At 37.6% G+C, this 18,829-nt stretch overlaps 1 protein-coding gene and 1 long non-coding RNA gene across 2 annotated transcripts in view; both read left to right on the forward strand.

Moving 5' to 3' along the window:
• Nucleotides 1-311: 311 nt before the first annotated feature.
• The window catches only part of LOC309490323 (solute carrier family 23 member 1), a 32,763-nt gene continuing 14,245 nt past the window's right edge, over nucleotides 312-18,829 (forward strand). The window contains exons 1-6 of the mRNA XM_082159424.1: nucleotides 312-605; nucleotides 8,749-8,904; nucleotides 11,432-11,589; nucleotides 13,112-13,283; nucleotides 14,930-15,111; nucleotides 17,453-17,570. Of these exons, the coding sequence (XP_082015550.1) occupies nucleotides 414-605; nucleotides 8,749-8,904; nucleotides 11,432-11,589; nucleotides 13,112-13,283; nucleotides 14,930-15,111; nucleotides 17,453-17,570 (978 nt within the window). The 5' untranslated portion in view covers nucleotides 312-413. The remainder of the gene's footprint in view (nucleotides 606-8,748; nucleotides 8,905-11,431; nucleotides 11,590-13,111; nucleotides 13,284-14,929; nucleotides 15,112-17,452; nucleotides 17,571-18,829) is intronic.
• On the forward strand, nucleotides 11,598-12,077 carry LOC309490334. Its single transcript, XR_014202669.1, has 2 exons — nucleotides 11,598-11,755; nucleotides 11,809-12,077. It is a non-coding gene; the product is annotated as an uncharacterized lncRNA (long non-coding RNA).

The following is an 18,829-nucleotide window of genomic DNA, read 5'->3' on the forward strand; positions in this document are numbered from 1 at the left end:
TTTTATAACTTTAATTCATCCTGTGTTCTATTTTACAACAAAACAGAGAAGTTCAAGTAAGTTGACACTTTAACATCATTAGGAGATATCTGTTCGGTTCTTGATAAACACTGGGTTGATTCCTTTTGTTTCTGCTTTACAAAGTGTCTTTCCCAGACTGGAGCATAGATTTTGATTTGCACCGCTCTAGTCAGCGTGTCTCCTGTTCCACTCAATGCAAAAGAACACCCCCTGGTCCTCCTCGTGCTCAGTCAGGGTTGGTTTGATCTGCCTAAAATCAACACAAACACTGGGAGCACTCGTGTGGTCTTGGGCCCTATCAGTGGCCGTATAGCGGTCCTCAGGCTGGCACATGACTCCAAAACCCTTGGTCAAGCTGCCGATTACATAAATGCTTCAAAAGTTCAAGGCGCATGTATAACACAGCTCTGGTTTCCTTGACGACCAGCAGACCGCAAAGGCCAGTGTCTCTCTCTCTGAACCTATCAGAAGTGTGGCCGCCGTCTCTCTCCAAAACCTACAGGTCAGCTATGCATCTCACTCAACAGGACCAAAAGCTTGACATTGTGTTAAGAAACCAGGGAGCCACAGACTCAACTTTTGAAGTAAGTGCCAAAAAATGCTCTAAACAAAAAACGCTCAATTCTGAGAAAAAAAAGTTTTATCAATTGCTGCTTGTTTCTCTTCATCACATGTGATTTTATAGAAAGCCTTGTTTTGTCAGTTTCAGTTACGAGCAAGTCAATACATGTGTATCACTTAACAGTAAGTTTTCATTTGTTAACATTAGTTAATGTATTAACTAACTTAACTTGAACTATTTACTCATTAATGAGCAATACATTTGTTAATCTATGATAGTTAATAAATATACAGCTGTTCATTGTTTGTTCATGTTAGTTCACAGTGCATTAACTAATGTTAACAAACACAACTTTTGATTTTAATAATGTATAGTGAATATTGAAATTAACATTTACTAATAATGAACTGCACTTCTACTGCATTTGTTAATGTTAACGAATGTGAAACAATACTAGTGTGTATTGTTCTCTGGAGCCATGTGGTGAATTATGGGTTAACAGAGGGTAATATATCTGTGATATGAGTCAGAATGCAACTGTTCAAACTGGATTCCAAATTTCTTAGGATAATTTTCAAATCATCATAACCATCTTGTCATAGTGGAATTCTGCAGCACTAACATGAGTAATCTGAGAAGTTAATAACAAATAATTTGTGGTCTTGAGAGACCATGAATGCTGGGCTTGTTGAGGTAATATTAAGCCAATGGTTTAGAGAAATTCTTGTTGCCACCACATTATGTATTATTAATATGCTTTACAGGGCCAGTAACACACATAACCGCAAAATCAGAAAAATGTCATATGCAATGAAACTGCATATGAAGTTCAGTTTTAAATAATTATGTTTGATTCCAATATGATGTAAGAAAACTATTTGCAAGTATAATTAATGATCACACAAGAAAAATTATTTTCGTAATCAGGATTACGACACCACATTTATAGTATTGCAGAATATCCTACAGTTAGTGAAATAAAATAACATTGTAAAGCATAAACATATATTATTTATTTATTTATTAATTTCATAATGCGTCTTTAATAATTACGTTTATTATTCATTCATTACAAATATAGGCTATGGGTTAATAATTTGATGTAATAGCCTACTATTTTGGGGGCTTCATCCATAAAAGAAAGCATTATTATAAAATATAGCATAACAGATATGAATAAGTTTAGCTCTTGTCAATTTGTTTCATATGTTGTGGAAGGAAAGGCTGATATAGACCAGAGTAATTTAATTACGAACTGAAAACAGATTTAGAAAGGTCAAATGGCTTTGGGGGAAACAGTGGGACACCATCTTGTTGTTTTAGATAAACACACTTACTTCCTTAAGTGCAAAAAATAGACACCAAAGTCCAACAACACTCCTCACTCAACCAGCTTTTAATATTTTGCAGATATAGGCCAACTGGGTTTTATGAAGGATCAGTCACGATGTGGAATTTCATGTCATGAGCAACTACATCATTGATTAGACATTTACATATACAACAATCATATCTGCAAACCTAAACAAAGCATTAGTCAAAAATAGTGCATAACACAGCCTGGTTGGCAGTGTGAATTCTGTGACTTATACGTATATTTAAATTAGTAGCCTATTATATTTAATAAAAAATATAACTTACATTTTGTCCAGACTAATTCTGCCTTCATGTGAGATTGGAATTATTGTAAAATTATCTGTCTTATTGATGGCTTTGTACAGCACTTTGGGCTGCACTTGAGGCACTAGAAATGTGCTATATAACAAAATAAACTAAAATAAACTAGAAAAATTGAACATGAACGCCCTCTCAAGTCAAAATTGAATGCAATGAACTCGTAATCACAACTTCAGAAGTGGGAAGTAGGAAGTTTCCGATAGCACGTGAAAGCAGAATGTGTGTACTTGACAGAGTCAGCGGTGCTAGACGAGGCCTAATAATGTGAATGAAATACCCACCAACTACCACTACGAGGCGGCAGCGAAGCGTGAATGCATAGGTTTTTCATTTGCATTCATATCCTTAATGGCGGATTTGATGTGTTAGACGTGACTGATGCTGGTACAAAAAAACATCAGAGCTTGAAACAGAAGCATGGATTGGGGGATTTTAAAAAATAAATTATTATTATTATTGCATCACAAACAATAAGTGTAGGCTATTGTGATTGTCAAAACATTTGGTTGCCTAGCTAAACATAATTTAATAAAATGTTGTGATGGCGCAATAATTGGTATAGGCTATTGCTTTTATTATTGCTTGATACAAATTTTACTATTTCAATTTAATTCTTGTGGTTTTATTCCGATCTTGATTCAATTTGGATCCGTATTAGGTACAGTAGGCCTAGTGTTCATTTTTCTCAAGAAAGAAAATCTTACCTAATGCTGTAAACATAGGCTATAGAGCCCTGTCAGCTGGTATAATTAAAGGTTTAAAATAACAACTCAAATTAAAAATAGGCCTAATGCTGTTTTATTACAAAAACAACTAATATTTTAATGATATAAGTAAAAATATATGCACATATTTATAATATAGTGCACATATTTAGCTAAATATTCATTTATACTAATACTAAATATATTATAAAATACACATTTTTCTAGCCAACTTACGTGCAATGGTCATAAAATGGCATTCCTGAGGTAAATGTAACATTATGTGACGTAGCCTACTCCAGCTATTTTATTGACCTCTTTGCACTGTTGAAAAACACGGATTGCTCGATATTATGAGGCATATACATTTCGGTAAGTTGTACTGTATCTTTCAACATACCAATTGATCATTCGTGTTTATTTACTATAAACTAGTAGCCTAGGCTAGTAAATAGAGATGATCGGTTCACGTGCCGCTTGAACTGATGCGCTACAGCGATTTGTCAAATTTAAAAGCGCCAAAACGGTAGCCTATATTGTTTGAATTTCGTAATAAAATTGACAGAATCTGAGAGCTGAGAATTTGTTTAATATCAAAAGTAACCTGCTCTGTCTTGTCTGTCGGTGTCCTCTTTGTTTCGCAATTTTTCTCTGCATGAGAAAATGGATGTGTGGCGTGAGAGCGTGTGAAAAGGGCCAATTGCGCGAGAGTTGGCAGCTCTGTTTTCCTAGAACTGTCATTACATGTAACTATAGTATGCAGGGCCGGATATATATCATAAGGGCAATCTGGGCACGTGCCCAGGGGCCCTTGCGCAGAGAGGGGCCCTCCGTGATCGGAGTTTTATTTTATTTTTTGTGCGCTGCGCTACATAAAAATAGTATAGCCTACACAAGGCTTGGCCTCGATCTTGATAATTATCCAATCAGATTATAAAAAAAAAGTGTAGGCCTACATATCATGCTTTTAAACAATTAATGTGCGACAAGACAAAAGTGTGACAGTGACACACATACACAGACGCGCCAGTAGCCTATCATGCGCACAGACAGCACGCCAGAATACGGTTCTCTTTCGTGCTTGAACTTACAAAAACACACACAATTATGCCAAAATGTCCGTTTTGTCGAGTATCTTCATAACTTAAGAGCAGTCTTATGATGACGTGAAGAGGTGTGAGGCGCGTGTGAGATTAGCGTCTCTGTCAGCAACGGCTCGTCTTAAAGAGACAGCAGCTTAAGCTTTCTGTCAGTAAAGTTATTCAAAGAACAAAAAGAACAGAGAACCAAGCAAGTTGACTCATGAAACCATTCGTTTACTATATCGCAATCGCATATCGCAATCACAATATTGACCTCAATAATCGCAATATGACATTTTCCCCAAATCGTGCAGCCCTACTTTAAAAAAATAAATAATTGTATCATTGTCTTGTTAACTAATCATTCAGCTTTTAACCAATAGTTATTGGCATGTCAAATCCCACACGTGGTGGGGCTTAGTATTGTGTGTGTGTGTGTGTGCGCGCGCGCGCGCGTGTTTGTGTGTGTGTGTGTGTGTGTGTGTGTGTGTGTTCCTTTGGAGGGTGTGGTTGTCAGGTAGGGGAGGGGGGCCCATGAGCTTCAGTGCCCAGGGGCCCCTGGGGGTACTAATCCACCTCTGATAGTATGTCTGCATAAATTACATGCTGATACATTCCTGTAAAATCATTCTGACATGTGTATGACATTCACTTAGTTATTAAAAAATCCATTAAAAAAGTAACTATCAATATCTGACTGTCTGACCTAGCTCGCTTATTTCTTTTGATTTATTGTTCAGACATTCTGTCCGGTTACCAAGCCTGCCTAGTCTGTTTATTTGTTAATCTGTCTGTTTGACTGGCTAACTAACTGGCTTTTCAATGACTGCCATTCTATCTACCTGTTAGTCTGTTAGTCTGTCAGTCTATCTGTCTGTCAGTTTATCTGTCTGTCTGTCTATCTATCTATCTATCTATCTATCTATCTATCTATCTATCTATCTATCTATCTATCTATCTATCTATCTATCTATCTATCTATCTATCTATCTGTCTGTCTGTTAGTTCACTCAAAGCTGAAAATTAATCTGTCATCTTTTGTTGTTTTAAAATCCATATGTCTTCCATGGAAAACACAAAACGATTTGCCTATGTTAGACATCATCTGTCACCATTTACTGTTGTATCATCTTTTTTTCCCCATTCATTAACAGAGATGGTGACTGACACTGTCATTCTGCCAAAAAATTTCTTTTGTGTTCCTGGACAGGTATGGAACGACATGAGCTGAGTAAATAATGACAGAAGTTTCATTTTTGGTGAACTCTTCCTTTAAGACATCATCAATCTCACTACCTCATAATGACTTTTTCGTTCATGCACGGATGAATCATTATTCCTTAATTTTAAAGAGATGCTATGTATTGAAATTGACCTGAGGATATGTAGCTTATGAAAAGAAAAGAGCAAACTCCTTAGAATCATTCATACATGCATATGCGCTGGACCGAATCGCGTTAAATCAAGTCACTTGTTTGCTGTATCATATAGCCTATCCCCCGTGAGGTGCTCTGGCCTATTTTTCTTAACTGCAGATCAACCACAGAACAAACACTGTTTAAAAGGCCTATTATTTGGCTGCATGCATGCTCATCTGAATAAACTTCTCAATGAGCATGAAGCGAAGGGAAAACAGGTGATTAGGAAACTCATTGACTTGGGCATGAGTCACACAAGAAAGTAAGTATTTGGAAGGAGAGTTATGAAGATGAGACAGGAATGCATTAAAGCAGCACTCAGTAGCTTCGGGACTTCTTCGCTGTATTCTCGCTTTTTGCTCGCAGGTTTCTCTCTAGAGCTCCCCCCACAGCTTCGGAATAGATATTTGACAACACTGTCGTAAAAACTCGTTGGTGATTCTCAGACACCAGAGGCTATAGATCAACGACATCAAAGCAGATGGGACGTTCTTTAAAACGTCTTCTTCATTCGGGTTCGGACAGCGTGAGGGAGCGCAATAATGACAGCATTTTAGCAGATTTCTTTTGGCCGTAAAGCAATTGTTTACATCGCGAGACCTGATATCACGCGAGACTTCCTGACGCAGCGGCCGGCGGCCCGCCGGCTCAAAGTTGCAAGTGCGTATTTTCCGCTCACGGGCACCAGGGGGGTGCGAAACGACCACCATTCAACCCGAAATAAGTAATATAACCATTCCAATGACTCCGAAGCTGTTCAGTTAAGGTAAAAAAAGTTACTCGGTTCACCTTTAATGTCTGGTAGTGTGTTCCTCTGAAAATGAACCAGAGGTGTTTTCTTCTAGAAGGCACAGAAGACAGAGCCTCCTGAAAAGAAATAGCATGACATAATTTAAGAAAATTAAAACTAGTGGATAAAGTTTCAGAGGGATGTAGTATCTCTTTTGCCTCAGTTGAGGGGGTTATTGCAAAAAAAAAAAAAAAAAAAAAAATAGTGAAAAGTCACATGAGAGGAGGCAGTGCCTCCTCGTCACTGTCATTGGCTGATTATAATGTTAGCAGGATAATGTTGACCTATCATGTTCACATCCACTTGGCAAATCAGCCTGCAGACTAAAAAAAACAACCTGATGCAACATTGTGAAAGTATCCTATTTCCACAGGAAAACCGCAGACTTGGCAACACTGTGATGCTGGGCAGAGCAAGATATTTTTTCTTTCAATACTGAAAATATTTTAGGAATTTAATTTGATTAAATTATATAAATTAGAATTAAATAAGAAAATAAAGATGGCCAGTCTTATCCATAATTTACAAAAGTATATTTATGTTTCATGCCCCTAAAGGAACCTTTGCAAAAATAAAAAATATACAGTCTTTCGAGAGCGCACAAGAAACTATTCTCATGCGTTCAAATTTCTGGTTTATGTAAACTATAACCTTTGTGCGTCACTGCCATCTTCTATGAAGAAAATGACAACATGGATGCACATGAATTATTAGAGATAATATTTGCAAAAAATTTGGCTTTTGTTAGGGCAGTACCTATAATATCAAGGCCTTTTGTAAGCTTTTACATCCTCCGTGTCACGAAATGGGTTGATGGCGCAATATGGCTGCCATCCCATTATCCCATTATCCGGCGTGGTTTCTCTTAAGAAAAATATACATATTTGGCTATATCCATGTATATATCCAGTATATCCAAGGCCTTTGATTCTGTCAATCATAACATCTTAATTGATAGATTAAGGAACTTGGGGTTCTCAGATGATTGCCTTGCTTGGTTCACAAATTATTTCTCTGATAGGTTTCAATGTGTTAAGTCAGAGGGCCTACTTTCCAGTCCTCTGGCTGTCTCCATGGGGGTGCCTCAGGGATCAATTCTAGGGCCGACTCTATTTTCTGTATATATTAATGATGTTGCTCTTGCTGCAGGTGATTCTTTGATCCACCTCTATGCAGACGACACCATCCTTTATGCGGCTGGCCCGTCGTTGGACACTGTGTTAAAAAATCTTCAAGAGAGTTTTAATAATATACAGCATTCACTCCGTTCCCTTCAACTGCTTCTAAATTCTACCAAAACTAAATGTATGTTTTTTAACCGATCTCACATTGTACCTACCTGCCCATTAAGCATCACCACACTAGATGGGTCTGCTATAGAACAGGTAGACAAGTACAAATACCTAGGGGTTTGGTTAGACTCTTCTCTTTCTTTCCAGACCCACATTAATCAGCTCCAAACTAAAATTAAATCCAGGATTGGCTTCTTATTCCGTAATAAAGCCTCTCTCACTTTCCCAGCAAAACTCGCTCTCGTGAAAATGACCATCCTTCCAATTATTGATTACGGTGATATTATTTACAGAATTGCTTCAAGCTCTCTCCTTAGTAAACTAGATGTTGTATATCATACTGCCATCCGTTTTGTCACCAATGCTCCATATAATACCCACCACTGCGACCTCTATAGTTTAATCGGCTGGCCTTCATTACAGATCCGACGTCAAAAACATTGGTATCATTTTATCTATAAATGTCTACTGTGTAAAACCCCACCTTATCTAAGATCACTAATCTCTAGAGCTACCCCCTTTATGAACCTTCGTTCATGCAGGTATATATCACTTTGACTGCTACTAAAGCCCGTACCTCCTTTGGCCGTCTTTCTTTCCAGTTCTCCGCTGTTAACGACTGGAACACACTTAGTCAATAATATATGTATTTGTACATTTTAATATACCATGGCTGTTTATTTATTTCGTCTATTGATTGTATGGCATAGAGCAACGCCGTTTTATCTACTAATCATTACTTCAATATATTGACACCTTTTGTACTACATGTATAAATTTGTAAATGTTTTATCTGTTTTGTCTTGTAATTTCATGTGTAACTTTTGTACCCCGACGCTTTTATCTTGGCCAGGTCGCCATTGTAAATGAGAAAGTGTTCTCAATGTGCTTACCTGGGTAAATAAAGGTTAAATAAAAAATAAAAATAAATATCCAGGGTTCAGTGTGTCATTTCCCTCATGTCATCTATACTGAAATGCTGCCTTATAGTTTGCCAAAATGGTCACTTATGAAGTTCCATAACTGTTAAGATGCTGCAGAGAATAAAGCAGCTGCCCAGGTTCTGGAACAGAGCTTTTCTCGGAACATTAAAGGTCTCCATATCTTGTTTCTCGAAGGATTCAGTGGTTATCCCTTTGCTCTCTTAATTAACTTCAGTGCTGACTCTCCTTAGATGCTGGAATAATCCCCACTACCTTCAGATTTCAGATGGCAGCATTGACCCTGAGAAGAACGTTATCACTGAACCCCGTGCTGACAGTTTGGAAGAGGGCCTGGACCCAAGGCCCGATGGCAACCTTATCTACTCCATCAATGATCGCCCACCCTGGTACCTCTGCATTCTTCTGGGTTTCCAGGTGAGACACAACATGAAACAAATCTCTAGTTAGCCTTTTGAGAAAGGCAGCTTAACCCCAACCACACGTAAAGACATCTCTGCACACATCTCTTTTCAAGCGAACAGGTCTTTCCTGATTTAAACAACTGACCTTTAATGAGTTTTTTGGTTAAACTGAGCTTGAGGGTAAAGTTCTCCTCATTGCATGCCAAGAAAAAGGTGAGTAAACATCTGGATGGTAGAATTGCCTTGAAGGGCATGAGCAGAGTGACTAAAGATAAGGTTAACTCCTTAATACACAGGAATGTTGCACTGAAGCTTGGTCGCATCTGATATTTCATAGATCCGCTTTTTTGTTGTTGCAGATGAATCCATAACGTGGATTACATTGAATAAACTTTTTTTTTTCAGGTTAGATACTGATTTCTAATATTAATACTTAATCGTCGGTTGCTCATATCTGGCATGTTTGTATTTTATTGTACAGTGAGTTTGTAGTTCTAATCGAATCCTCGTCTAACACTCAATGGGTTGTGGGCTTACTGGGCTATATTAGCTATTGAGTGTGCATGGATCTTCACTAACCGGTATTCTAACCGAAAATAGTAGACCATCCGGGTATCTTTGGAATACTCACTTTAACATGCTATGATTTAATTTCGAGTACTATTTATGACGGATAGTATGCGAATGGTACCAGTCTAGATAGATAGATATTTTATGATCCAATTTTGCAGTTCACAAGTAACTCTTAATTCGATTAATTTGATTTGATTTTAATATGAATCTTTTAGGGTATATTTCAGTTACCCTTTGCATTTTGCTTACATAGCTTAAAGGAATAGTTATTCAAATGTCAATATTCAAAACTGTTTGTTTACCAACATTCTTCAAAATACCTTCTTTTGTAGCCTTCTGCAGATGAAAGTCTTACCGGTTTGGAATGACATGAGATGAGAAAATGATGACAGATGATGAATTAACATTTTTGTGTGAACTATCGCTTTAAGGTTCATTCCAGCCAAGAACAAAAACTATTACAACAACTAATGCTAACTATAATAGTGTCCGTTCGCACTAGTGGACGATAATGTTATTTTTTTAAGCGTGCACTATAGCTTTAGTTCATTATCTGGAAAACAAAATCGGTCTGAAAGTCATTGAAATTATATCTTTCCTCTCTGCCATTATACATATTGTTGGCATGGTCTCTGCTAATTTCTTAAGGTACGGTCACATTAGCAAAACATTATCCATTATCTATTGTCAATAGCGTAGGTCACACAGAAATGAGTTTAAAACCAAGCAGCTTTTGTTGATCAAAGCAGCGAATTTGTGCAACCAACTTGACAACAAGCAAAATCTGCGAGGGGAACTTTTTCACCGTAACACGATACACCAGATTGTGCGGATTCCTAATGAAATGCCTAGATTTTGCCAGTGAAATTTTGGCGAACAGCAACAGTTTAAAACATTTTTTTTTTGTGGTTATCATTCTTGGTGTGAACAGGAGTTCACAGTTTCCGTTTTGTAAATGGTCTCTTTCATTTCAAACCACCAATTCTCATTAAAAAGGAATGACTTCTGGTTGCTTTGACACCACTAATCCTCATCGTCAGCCTAAGCGCCTTAAGGCTTCACTGCCACTCTTGACCCTGTTATTCCTTATTATATGCATCTGATGTGTAAGGTGAGGGGAATATGAGCCAAAGCATTCCACTTACTCGTCCTGATGACACATGGAGATCAAAGGCAATTGGGTGGGGGGAGAGAAAGGTCAGCAAGGTACACAGGGGACTCGCATTGACATGTGAGGTAAGATGATGTGCTGAGCGTAAAGAGGAGTACAAAGAAGAAATCTCACTCCTCCAGCATGCTCTCTTTCATCTCTCTGGTGTCATGGAGGGGAGGAAAAGGCAGGGAGAGACCTGGTATTTCATGTCAGCACAGACTCCCTTGGAGCCCCCAGCCGTTTCAGCTTTCATTACCGGTGTTTTTATGCTAATGCGCGTCCCTATAGGGTTATGAAATTGTAAATTCAATTCAAAACTGTTTTACCCGCTCTGCTCTACTTGACTTCTGGGGGAAGGCAGCTGTGAAAGCATAAACTAGAACAGCCGAAAAACAATAAAACAACAGGAATTTAAGTGTGGATAACATAAAGCATCAAACTGTACACATTTATTTCCATACCTCTCCTGCTGTGTAAATAGTCTCCCGTGCACCATCTCCGTATCCGCACCGTAATCTCCCATCAAAGCTGCTGAGCATTCAGGCAAGTTTAACTTTTTCTGAGCCTGACAAATTTATGAAGCTTACTGGTGAGAGTAAAGAGGTGCTATATATTCACAACAGATAGGCCAACATCTGTCTTCCATTTCTCGCACGTCTCCCTGGCTTAGTCAGGCCGGATTTAAGATTTGCTACATTTTTTGTGATCATCTGTCTTAGATTGGGTCTCGTCCCGCATAACAAGCTGTTTGCGATGAACCTAAGCCTGGTGTCATCCATGGTAGCTCTTCATACCCATTTCTTGCGTCACACAGCATTACATACTGGCATTTGGTGGCATCCTGGCAATTCCTCTCATCCTGGCTGAGCCGTTGTGCATCAAAGAGAACAACGCTGCCAAAAGTCAACTCATCTCTACCATCTTCTTCGTCTCTGGCCTTTGCACCTTGCTACAGACCACCTTCGGGACCAGGTACGGGGATTAACATTCCTCAATGTGTGATATCTGAAGTTATATACACTGCCTGAAAAAAATACCTTCACTCTTAAAAATGGATGGATGTTAAAGGTTCCATAAAGAAATTAGGTTCATTCTCGTGTGTTACGCAGCACGTTTGAGGTCCGCAAGAACCAATGAGGTTCATTCTCATGTGTTACGCAGCACGTTTGAGCTTCCGCAAGAACCAATGAGGTTCATTCTCATGTATTACGCATCACGTTTGAGGTCCGCAAGAACCAATGAGGTTCATTCTCATGTATTACGCATCACGTTTGAGGTCCGCAAGAACCAATGAGGTTCATTCTCATGTGTTACGCATCACGTTTGAGGTCCGCAAGAACCAATGAGGTTCTTTCTCGTGTGTTACGCAGGACGTTTGAGCTTCAGCAAGAGGTTTGTTCTTGCTCGTCAAGCAAGTTCGTTTGAACTTCTGTTTATGTTCGCTGATCAATGTTTATATGTGAATAAAAGCCTAAATTCAATCTGTTCCACAAATAAAGCGATCATGTCTCATCAGAAAATTTAGACAAAACTGCTCAATTTTTATGGATTAGTTTTATGGTCTCTTTATTAACTTTTTGAAGCATCAAAGTGGTAGTTGCGCAGCTGACAATAGAGGGACAGAAAGCTTTCAGATTTCATCAATAAAATTTGTCGGTTAACAATCCCTTTAACATCCATGGAATCTTTGAAATGCACAAAAAGGTTCTTTATAGTGGAAAAAGTTTCTTTAGTTATTACAAACTTCTTTGCACTAAGAAAATAATGGTTCTTTAAAAAGCATTTTATTCTAGCTTCATGCATTCATTTTTTAGCAACAATTGAATGTGGGTAAGTTTCATTTAAAAAAAGTGACATTTTGAACAAAAAGCTGAGAAAATCATGTTTTTGTCAAAGACTACATCCGAATTAGATTCAGAACGATGATCAAAACATAGATCCAGTAGATCTCATTCATCAACACCGCGTAATTTTACATGTGCATAAGCAATGCTTCAGTCGCTTGTTGTTTCTGCTTCTTCTCCTGTGTTTTGATCCAGAGATACTGTACTATATCAAAAGATGTGTAATAGGGCCCCCTAATGCATAACAGTGAAAACATGGATTGCCAGAAAATTCTGTTAATGGCAGGGAAAGAGTAAAGAGTTTAGAGTCGTAATAGTACAAAACATAAGAGTATTGGTTTTGTCCATACAATGAAAATCAACAACATTGAACAAAAACATCTATAGTTATGTTCCATAGAAGAAAGAAGTTTGGAATGACATGAGAGTGAATAAATAATCACAGAATTTACATTAAGTAAATTTACAGAAGTACATTAAAATCAGTCTGGCTCTCGTCTTTTCAGCCGAGACCTTTGCATTCAATGGTTTTTATGTACTCCATAATTCAGTGAAAGGAATATATTGATGTTTTGCAATACTCCTGCCAATGTTTTTATGATTTAACTGACATAATGAATAAAATAGCCTCATTCTTTATGACTTTGCAGGTTGCCGATCCTCCAAGGGGGGACGTTCACATTCATCACCCCGACCTTGGCTATCCTCGCCCTCCCCAAGTGGAGATGCCCAGACATGAGTGCCACCGCTCAACCGAACACCACAGATTCTGCAGCCCTCCTCGTGGATGGCGACGAGGTGTGGAAGGTCCGCATCCGCGAGGTACTGTAGGAAATATTATTTCAAACCTGAACCTAATTGCATGATTTGAAACAAGTGTGTCTGTTCTGAGCTGCGAGTCATGTGTCAAAAGGAAATGTGGGTCAAGAGCAAAAAAAATAATGACAGATTGACAATAATGTTCCACTATGTGGAAAGTGAGCACATACATTTTAGTGAGTTTTGGAGACTTTGGAGATCTTTACGAAACCTCATCCAAACTGAAATCGTTGGAAGCTTTGTGAGCGAATTCAATCCTCGTAGTGGTACTCTCATTGAACTTTTAAAGACATTTTAAATGGCAAAAGCTCCACAAGAATGAAATATATTGTTGATATGTATACGCAGTAGAGTTACTTAAATTAAATATCATTAAACCAGTTTGATTTCATTTATATTAAATGCAATACAATTCATAAAAAGTATTGATAAAGATTTTCAAATGTAAAAAGGGTTTGATTTAAAAGCTGTCATGGAAATTGTAATTATCAGTAATGTACAAAAATGTAAGAATGCTCTTATACCTGTACTTATGAATACTAATGAGATCATGTTGAACTAGTGTCTGCTCATTTAAAATAATGAGTGTTGACTGTAAAATTAGAGAATTTTTTGTTAATGTAATAATTTTACCTTGTAAAGTCTCAGATGTGAAGAGCAGCTTTTGTCTTAAGGAGGTTACAAAAGGAAAAACTATAATATTTAACATCTGAATGACCAGATATTTTCAATCAAAAGCATTTTTAAGCTTTAAGGTCAGTTTTAAGTATTGCAAAAATATATTGATGTTCTTTGTAAATTATCGGGAGGCTTTAAAGTTATTCAGTTGTATAGGATGATCTGTAAAATCTGTACATTTACAATAAATGGAGAATGGAATGGAATGAATGCATATGAGTCCAGTACTAAATCAAGGAGTTCATTATTGTTATTATTTTGAAAATAGAAACAACCAGGTCGTATATATGAGATGTCGTACTGGTCGCTCAAGACTCGCTCATTCATATTTATTGTGAGGGGAAGAGAAACCAGTTTGTGATGTATGTTAGAATTTCTTGAATGCAAAACATATTTTTACAGAATTTAATAGAATAAATGGAACGTGCAGGAGATAACCAGGGAATAACTCTCAACAAAACGTTAATGACGTGAAACAAACAACTCATGCAACTAAGGAATTAAATACTTAAATTAAAGACAGAGAAATCAAGGTAAAACAGTACATGTGCACAGCTAATTAACAACCAAAGTTCTACAAAGTGGCATAATCGTACGAATTCATACGACCTGACTCGTACGAATTAGTACGATTTTTGCAAAATCTTACATATTTTACGAATTGGCCAATTCGTATGAATTCATACGAATGACCTACCCCTGACCCCGCCCCTAAACCTACCCATCACGTGGGTTTAGACAAATCGTACAAATTCGTACGAGTGAGGTCGTACGAATTAGTACGAATTAGCCAACTTTTTATCATTCGTACGAATTCGTACAAATTGGTCGTGAGATAGCGTTGGGAACACAGACAGGCAGTCAGACAGGGAAAACCTAAACTCAATGAACGTACCTTGTTTCATGAATAAATATCTACAATTTTCATATATTTTCTCAGAACATTCTGACCATTTTTTCACATTCCGTAGATCCAGGGTGCTATTCTAGTGGCCTCAATGCTTCAGCTTGTCCTGGGCCTGTCGGGTCTTGTGGGGCTAGTGCTGAGGTTCATCGGGCCGCTGGCCATTGCTCCCACCATCAACCTCATCGGACTGTCGCTCTTCATCCAGGCTGGGCAGAAGTCAGGAGCTCACTGGGGAATTGCTGCTCTGTGAGTAACTGCAGAATTATGTGTAACTTCGAGAGCCGAGTCACTAATCTGTATTTCTAATTGTGTATGGCTTTCGTGTGGCTCTCACAATGCAAGGCCCCTTTAAAAACAAAACACCCTCAGGGTTCAGTGTTTATCTGTACAGATCAACCCTCTTCAGTGTTTTCATTTAAATGATAAAACATCGCTCAGATCCTTTGATGAAAAAAAACGCTGTTCATTACTCATCCTCAAGCATCCCTAAGAGAATACATTAATCCTGCCATCGGTTTGAGCGTCTCGCCCCTCAGACCCTCCCTGTCCAGGTGCCTCAGAGTAAACAAAGGTTTAAGGCACATATGTGTGTGTGACCCATAGGTCACATAGTAAACATCTCATCTTAAGCCTTGTAAATAAGATTCAGGTTGTGGCAGCATTAATTAGTGTACAAGACAAAAGATGCCTGTTTATTTGAACAAATAACGTGTTGATTTTTGTGTGTTTTTGCTGATATACTTTTATTTGAAGTTCGTTGTTGTCAGCTACTTAAAAAAAAAAATCAAAGCAGATGCTATTTATGAGGATATTTAATTCAGTATCAAATTAAATCCAATCCTTATTCTTAATCCTCTTCTTCATTCTCGTCCAGTCCTTAATCCGATCCTCCCTATAGTCTTAATCTTAAACCTTACCTACACCATATACAATATGGCAACCTTTGTTGTTAAAGTGAACCAATTGAATAAGAGTAAAAAAACCTGAATCGTATGCACATTAAAGTTCTTTTTTATTCGCTTTGGTACTATTTTCACAAGTAAGGTGTACATTTTCAAAACTCTTAGTACAAAAATCCAAACTGATCCCACTTGTAACACAGCTAGTCATTCTTTCAAAACCTGATCCCATGCTTTCATTACAGTTATACACTTTTCAGTCCACATAATCATTGTTTCAAACACAAGATTATTGTAATATGTAATGACAACATTTGGTTTAATCACAGAAACACAACAGTATGATCTTTCAATTTAGTACTTTTAACAATCAGTTCATTCAACAGCAAACAATGCAAGATACATGTTTCAAATCACCGTTGTTGCTGAAATAATTTCAGTAATACAGGCTATGCCACATTAGAAAACACACGTGCATTACCTAACTTATGCAATTGAATCCATAATGTTTGTAATAGTATCTATCCAGTGTATTATCAAAAGGTGTGATGAAGCACAGCCATGAGGTTCTGTGCTAGAACAGAGTTTGCTGGCAATGAATACAGTAAATGATTTTGACTATTTGACTGAATCTATACTGTAGTGGACCTTTACAGATGAAGGTTGAGTTACAGTAATGTAACTACCATGTTTACAGTATCACATGGCATACATACTGTAATGTAAAATGCTGTATTTTACAGTATGCCATCTGTCTCCCTTCTACTGGTGCATCTCTGATCAATCTGATGTTTTACAGTCTCTCTCTCACACACACACACACACACACACACACACACACACACACACACACAAACACACATGCGTGTGCACACATTTTGAACAAAATGGTGGTTATTATCTATAAATCACTTATGTAAAAAGAATTCAGACATTTGGTTATCCATATCAGAAATTGCAAACAAGTTCTATAGGAACTGTGTATTGAATCAGTATCAATAGAAATCTATAGGTGTACCAAATGATTCATTGATTAACCATTAAGATAATTTGGATTAAATAATAGACAAATGTATTAAACTGAACAAGAAGAGATGCAAATCAAAAGTTTGATAGTAAGAGCTTTATGAAAGGCAGTTACTGTGAATGAAACATTTATGTAGACGAAACACTTACAGTATTTTGTGTTGTGAAAAGGATAGGCTACTTTGTGATTTTGTGTATTGTGCTATAACACAATTGAAAACATGATGAAATGTTTGAAAAAAAAGTGCACTTTTGATGATCTGTTGTGATATTAGCACTAAGAGTTTTGAAAATGTACACCTAACTTGTGAAAATAGTACCAAAGCGAATAAAAAAAAAAACCTGTAAAATGATGGTTTAGTTGAAAATAATGGATTATTGACCATTTTGTTCTTGAAGAGAAGATTACGTTTAAAACAGTCCAATCAGGGTTTACACGTGGCAGATACTTGGAAAGAATTTGATTTTGCTTTGCTGGACCTACAAAACAGATAAAAGTAATGGATTAAAACAACTAGAATACTTTTAGAATAATTATGGTTTTTATAAGATGTTATTTCATATGGAAACACAGATAAAGATGTTTAATATTTGTAAATTGTATAGATCTGTGCATAAGAGCTATATCTTTCTAACAATGATATCTTGTCATCTTTCTACAGAACTGTTTGCCTGATCCTTCTCTTCTCCCAGTATTTGAGCAAAGTTAACCTTCCTCTCATTGCTTATAAGGACAAGAAGTGGAAAGTCTTCCAGTACCCTCTCTTCAAACTCTTTTCTGTGAGTGTATTTTATATAATTATAATTATGTCAATATAATTATGTAGGTATATCTACCATGGGATCCGAAGGTCTGGAGCCACTAGAGAAAATGCTTCTGCATTGCTGTTTAAATTGTCATTACAACTGTATAATAGCATAACAATTTGAGTGAAAAATTTAATTTCTTAATATTGATATGTCCCCATTTTGCTTTAGTGACAACCTGGCATGAATTCCACAAGTTTGTGCCTGGTGAACCACGTTTTTGAATCCTTCAATTAAATTAGTGACCTAGAAATAGTGCAGATTTTCAGTGCAAACCAGAGCCCGTCTACGTCTTATTAGACTTTCTCTGGTGCAACCATGTTCCTGGTTGCATTCACACCGCCAGTTGGAACTCTGAAGTGACGAAGCCGCGCTTGTTTTTGTGACTTTTATTTGGACGGTGCGGCAGACCTTTATTTTGACGGTGCTGAAAACACCACCAGAGTGTTCACCCTCCAGGCTCCATGTTCATTAGTTTACGATCTGTCTAATGCATGGTCTAATGGCGTGTTCACACCAAACGCGAAGTGTATATTCGCATCGCGTTACTCGCTCTAGATTACTCGCGGGATGTTTTTCTTGTTTTTCGCGTCACTCGCGAATAAAAACATCCCGCGAAAAGGAGTGTGTCATCATCATCAACATCAACACAATTTCTTTCTGCCATAATTTTTCCGTCATGTCTGAAATAAATGATATTGCTGCTCTGTACTTGTTGTGGAACTCCAAAATACGGAGGAAAGCCAAACGCCTACGTGTCTGGGTTCACAATAATTAGCTCCTCCATTTTCGACAAAAGTGACGTATCAGTGAGCTCTTCGTTGATTGGCTTGCGCAACTAAGCGTCATGCGAATTTTCCGCTCGATTTGAAATTTTTCAACTTGCGCGGAAGACGCGATTGAGGCGATTATCGAGCGTTCGCGGCAAACGCGTCGCCCAATTCGCGTCATTCGCGTCTTTGCATTGACTTTGTATTTAATTTACTCGCGCAAATAATTAAATTCTCGTTTGGTGTGAACGCACCATAACACTCCTGTCTAATACGTTACAATAGAAAGTAGCTGAGTATATGAAAAGGTATTTGCGGATGCCATGTGGTTTATGTCCAGTGTTGCTAGCAGAGCAGAAAAGGTTAATAGGGTGTTGCTAGCAGAGCAGAAAAGGTTAATAGGCCTATCTATCAATGTTTTACATGTTTCATAACGTATCGGTGTTTCGCGTGCGTTTAGCC

The sequence above is a fragment of the Leuciscus leuciscus genome, assembly GCF_965113295.1.
Source record: "Leuciscus leuciscus genome assembly, chromosome: 25".
NCBI classification, from domain to species: Eukaryota; Metazoa; Chordata; class Actinopteri; order Cypriniformes; family Leuciscidae; genus Leuciscus; species Leuciscus leuciscus.